Consider the following 5836-nt stretch of genomic DNA (forward strand, 5'->3'; position numbering starts at 1 on the left):
CATATCCTGTGGGGACATCTAATTGACATAATGCTTTCGCTAGCCCCTTACCCCAACAGTAACCTTGAAAAATGAATATCTAACACTAACACTAACCTTTAGTTACCTAAGGTTTAGTTACCTAAACCTAACCATAACTAACTGTAACCCAAAACAACATTTTGAGTCTCAAAAATGCCTTCAAACTTGTGGGGACCAGGATTTTGGTCCCCACAAAAATATGAACACACACACATACTCACACACACACTGTCTTACACACACACGCACACACACACACACACACACACACACACACACGCACACACACACACACACACACACACACACACACACACACACACGCACACACACACACACACACACACACACACACACACACAGTACTCAGGCACTGTATACATACGCTGCACACATATGTATGCGAGGTGAGAGAGTTATGTTGCCTCTGTTAACACTGAGGTAAATGATGACATCATAGGTGGCTGTGTTTGTCCATCTTTCATTTACAGTTTATTATTATTGCGTGGTCAAATTAAAGAGAAAAAACGAGAATGCTGACTGGAGTGGAAGAGGGCCGAGATCCTCGGGGAAAGAACACATGTGATGCGTGATGAACGCGTGAACAGCTCCACTTCCTGCCAGCCGGCCTGAGCAGCGCGAACCGGGAAAGAGACAAAGAGCAAGACTGGGAACAAAGAGGTGGGCGTGCCTGTACGAGCGGGCCCGCCCAGTCATTGCGGGCAGCCAATCGGATCCCGGATATGCAAACGAGCCGCGGCACCGCATCGCCCCTGCCCAGGCGGTGACGTCACCCGCACATCTCTCTGTCTGGCTCTGCAAAGACTCAGACAGAAGCAACAGAGGAGCTGAGGGGAAGCCAGCACGGATTATTACCGCTGTGGAATAAACACGCGTTTTCCTGCAGCAGCACGGCTCGGCTCGGCTCGAACCGGGACGTCCAGCTTCGGCCTGGAAACCAAAGGGGGTGGATGGTTTTACTGTGGCTCCTTTGCGCTGCTTTCCCTCCCCTCCTCAGCCGCACTGGTTTCTTTGCACTGACCAGTTGTCTTTGAGAACCGGCTCCGGTGCCTCTCCCCTCTCCTCCTCCTCTTCTTCCTCCTCTCTTCCCCTCTCCTTTCTTCGCCCTCCTTCCTGTATTATTTTCTGCCTTCCACCCGCAACCCTGCGAAGCCGCAAACATGCCCAGCTCGCTGTTCGCCGACAGCAGCGTCCAGGGAGACGCGCTGGACGACCAGAGAGCGCTGCAGATCGCCCTGGACCAGCTCTCCCTTCTCGGCTTGGACAACGACGAGAACCCGCTGTACGACAACGGCCAGGAGCCCCGGAAGAAGAGCGTCAACATGACGGAGTGCGTCCCGGTGCCCAGCTCCGAGCATGTGGCTGAGATCGTGGGCAGACAAGGTGTGTGTTTGTGTGTGTGAGACGGTTGGTGTTTGTCTTGCAGCACAGCTGAGCGCGGCCATGCACCCAAACAGCACCGTGTCCCGTGTGGGAGGACGCGCATGTGTCACTTTTCTTGCTTTCAGGCTACATTTGCAGCTCTGCTGGTGAATTCGGCTTCCCTGTTCCCCTCCGGGCTTCAGTTTCTGTCTCGCCAGTTAGTCATACATTGTTCCTTCTCTATAAATACACGGCGGTGGGCGGCAGCGCGCACAGATTCAAGAAGTTGACATTTGGAATAAGTGCTTATTGAGATTAATAACAGCCCGTGCTGCTGCCGAACTGAAGAGAAGCAGGAAGCAGCTCAGAAAAGACACCAAAGTCGTGCTGTTTATCGTGCGTGCTCTGCAGGCAGGCACGCGTTTGTTCAAGTATTTGACAAAATGAACGGAGTTTGGTTTCGAAGAATTAAAATGAAATCCGAGCTGTTTTGGGTGAAGCCTGGCGATGACCGCTGACAGGACAGAGGTTATTATCATCATCATGTGGTGTTTGTAGGTCACTGTGTGCGCGTGTGTTTTCCTCACACATTCTTTGCTTAATGGCTGTGATGGTGATCGGATCGAATTAGGACAGCGGTCACGATGTTACCTTGCCTCGCAGGCTGCAGACGCCCATAGCTGCACAGATCTCTCAGTGTTTCCAGCTGTAGGGCTGCAGGGCGGGACTGGTGCTTGGTTACATATGCGGAATCTTTTCCCCTCCCTGTGCTGCTGCTGCTGCTCCCACAAAAACAAAAGGAACTGTAAGGACACTTTACAGCAGCCACAGTGCGACATTTGTGCAGTAGGCTTGTTTACATCCAACACCATCACCCAGCCCCCTGCGTCGGGTTAAGTCAGGCTAGAAGCACGGAGAGGAAAAATGGTGGACTAGCCGTGACCCGGGGGTGTTGTTTTAATGCGAGAGACTATCCTTATTTAACCTGCACCAGTTTGACGCTAACTCGGGATTTAAACTGGTTTACGGTATAGTTGGACTCTCCTTCCTCTGCTGGTTATATCACCCTGTCCCACTCAGCTGGCTTCGCTTGGCTAATTATGTCATTCTTCCCTGGCTGTTTCCTCAGCTGGTCTTTTTGATGATAAAGATGTGTGCCTGTGCTTCAGGGCGTTGGAATGTGAGTTAAAGCTCAGCTTCCAGGATATGAAGTCTTTACGTAGCTTTGCCCCTTTTTCCCCAGCGTGTCTCGCAGCAGCCGTCCTTGTGTTTTGCTGAAGGAGACTTGCTCGCTGTTCTTTCTGTCCTGCTGTATGTTCGTGGCGGTGGCACGTGGTTTAGATTTGTTCTTCTCTAAAAGGGTTCCTCACCTGCTCGCACTTTTTGACAGACAACAACAAGCACGCAACATCTGTTCTGAGAACATGTGCCACATTTCAAGGTTCTACGTCCTCACTTTTCTTCTTTTGCTTCCTTTGCCTCAGGTTGCAAGATCAAAGCCCTGCGAGCAAAGACCAACACCTACATCAAGACTCCGGTGCGAGGCGAGGAGCCCGTTTTCGTGGTGACAGGCAGGAGGGAGGATGTGGCCATGGCCAGGAGGGAGATCATCTCGGCTGCAGAGCACTTCTCCATGATCCGAGCCTCCCGGAACAAAAACACCAGCCTGAACGGGAGCGGCACCCCGGTCCCCGGACCGCCTAACCTGCCTGGACAGACCACCATCCAGGTCCGGGTGCCTTACCGCGTGGTCGGGCTGGTTGTGGGGCCCAAGGGCGCCACCATCAAGCGGATCCAGCAGCAGACCCACACCTACATCGTGACCCCGAGCCGGGACAAGGAGCCGGTGTTTGAGGTGACGGGGATGCCGGAGAATGTGGACCGAGCACGCGAAGAAATCGAAGCCCACATCGCCATGAGGACCGGAGGCCTGATCGAGCTCCAGGACGAAAACGACTTCCACGCCAACGGCACCGATGTGGGCTTCGACCTGCACGGACACGCCACCCTGTGGTCCAAGCCCAGCGCGGGGATGACCCCCACCTCTGTGCGCAAACCCTTCTCCAACTACCGCAACGACTCCTCCTCCTCCTTGGGCAGCGCCTCCACGGACTCCTACTTCGGCAACAACAGCTCGCGCATGGCCGACTACAGCCCCCCCAGCCCCGCGCTCAGCTACACGGCCACCACCAACAACAACGGCAACAACAATAACAACAACATCAACGTCAACACCAACGGCAACGGGTTTGTTTACGGAAGCGACGTCATCTCCCCCGACTGCACTGATCTGACTTTTGACTCCTCGCCAGGGTTTGACCCAACACCAGCCCCGCCAGGCCTCCTGTGGTCCCCGTACGACAGTCGCATGACCCCCTCCTCCACCGGAGGCAGCTCCCCCACCTCCACTTCAGCCATGTTCCCCACCAACAGCTCGGCTAATGCCAACGGGATCGCGGGGAGTCAGAGGAGGGTTAACGGCTGCACCCCGCAGCCTCGCCTGTCGCCTCCTCTCCACAGCCACAACGGCGGGCCCGCCGAGCACCCGTTAGCCCGCAGGGTGCGCAGCGACCCGGGCGGAGGCCCACTCAGTTTCCCCGGCTACTCCGGCTCCATCGCGTCCTTGCCGGGCCCCCACCTCCCCGGGGTCCCGTGCGACTCCTCGGCCTCGTCGTCGTCCTCCTCTTCCTCCTCATCCACCTCCTCGGGTACCAGCCGAAAAGGCAGTCGCGATTGTTCGGTGTGCTTCGAGAGCGAGGTCATCGCGGCGCTGGTTCCCTGCGGGCACAACCTCTTCTGCATGGAATGTGCCAATCGGATCTGCGAGAGGAGCGACCCCAAATGCCCCGTCTGCCACACCGGCGTCACTCAGGCTATACGTATATTTTCATAAGAAGTGAAACTCTTGGACTGTCTCGTCGGCGAGACAGACTACAATAGCAACAACAGACTCTTCATACCGCTTTAACGATCAGCCAATCGTCAGTCTGGAAAGTGTACATAGATATACATATGTATGTAAGAGAGGCTGCAGTATCCAGAAGAAGGGACAGACAGCCTTCGTGGGCTAGTTGTGAATAACGTACTGTAGCTTGGGGAAATATTTTCAACATCTAAGTGCATGTTTTAAATATTACAGTATAGTAATCAATAGTTCTAGTTAATTGTACACTATATTTATGAAGCGAAGAGAGACATTGGGGTCAGGACGGAGGTACGGGGGTCCGCCTGTAGACCGTTTCGGCGGGACGAGCCTTCCAGGTTTGCCGATCAAGTGTAGTGAGGGGGGGCGGCGGCTGGGAAACGTGGAGGGCGTCCGGCCTAACAGATACTGCAGCTCGAGGTCAGAAACCACGCGAGGGAGGGAGAGCAACAACATATCCTACATATATATGTATAGAATCAATTTCCACAAGTTGAAAGTTTTAAATGACATTACTACAGATTGAAGTATTTTATTCTTTTTTGACTTGAAAGATTATATTTCTTATTGCAAAGATGTTTACAGATATTTTAATTTAAGTTCAGTGAACTTTTTTGTAGCTGGGTTGAAATATTGTTCATTTTTTTAGTACGGCCTTACGGCATTTGATCACTGTATTATTTTAATATCACACGACTGTGGGAGCAAATCCGAGTCCACAAAAATGTGTATTTGACAGTATTCTGTTGGGATGGAGTTTTTATAGGTTCAGCAAAAAAAGTCTTTTAAATCTGCTTCACCCAGCATATTTTTTATTCCGTAATATAAAGCATATTTTATTCTATATTATTATGAAACATTGAAATGTACAAAACTTAGTAAGTTGAACACAAAGAAACCGTTTATGCTTTCTAAAATTTGTATGAATTAGATTCCAGTGGGAATTACAGGCTTCTGTTGCACCACTATAGTTTTAGTATTTCTATTTTAATACATTTGTTTACCACTTGTTTATGTATATGTAGGTGAAGTTACTTGAGCGTAAATGTACTTTATTGAGCAAAGTTTAAGAACAAAGTATATTTTATTTTATGATAAAGGGCCTTTAACCTCATGGTCAAATACTAATATTATATTTGCTGAGACAAGATTTGAAAATGTATCAAGAGTTTTATTTTTCTGACATTTAAAGTTATACATGATAAAAAAAGTAATGGTGCTACTTCATGTTTTTTTAAGTATTTCTATATAAGTCCAATAAAAATGGTACATCGATGTTGGTGTCTGCTTCTCGTCCATCCTTCACGTGTCGATGTGGATCGGAGTCGTAATAGTTTTCCGAGCGGCCGACCCCTCTCTGGTCCCTGATAGAAGCTCGGAGGTGGCGGGATTATCGCCGCAGCCTAATTATGGAGGATATGCTTTGACGGTGGGACTCGGCCTGCCTTATCACTAATTAGAAGAGCTGTGCGACCTATTCTTATGCAGATCTGCTGGTGTGCAGACCGT

The 5836-nt window shown here is 50.8% G+C and overlaps 1 protein-coding gene across 1 annotated transcript; it reads left to right on the forward strand.

Moving 5' to 3' along the window:
* The first annotated feature begins 830 nt into the window (after positions 1–830).
* Positions 831–5602, forward strand: mex3b (mex-3 RNA binding family member B). Its single transcript, XM_085469279.1, has 2 exons — positions 831–1425; positions 2889–5602. Exons 1-2 carry the CDS (start codon positions 1203–1205, stop codon positions 4295–4297), a joined length of 1632 nt encoding a protein of 543 aa, XP_085325405.1. The 5' UTR covers positions 831–1202; the 3' UTR covers positions 4298–5602.
* The last annotated feature ends 234 nt before the right edge of the window (positions 5603–5836 follow it).

Source organism: Copadichromis virginalis, linkage group LG1, assembly GCF_057382275.1.
Source record: "Copadichromis virginalis isolate Kocher_CV1m ecotype Utaka linkage group LG1, C_Virginalis_male_GT1.1, whole genome shotgun sequence".
In the NCBI taxonomy this organism is placed as follows: domain Eukaryota; kingdom Metazoa; phylum Chordata; class Actinopteri; order Cichliformes; family Cichlidae; genus Copadichromis; species Copadichromis virginalis.

Bases quoted from the DNA above. Each gene is read 5' to 3' on its own strand.
- mex3b (XM_085469279.1), top strand. From the start codon at position 1,203: ATGCCCAGCTCGCTGTTCGCCGACAGCAGCGTCCAGGGAGACGCGCTG. The intron at 1,426-2,888 runs GTGTGTGTTTGT...CCTTTGCCTCAG, and splicing joins TGAGATCGTGGGCAGACAAG to GTTGCAAGATCAAAGCCCTG.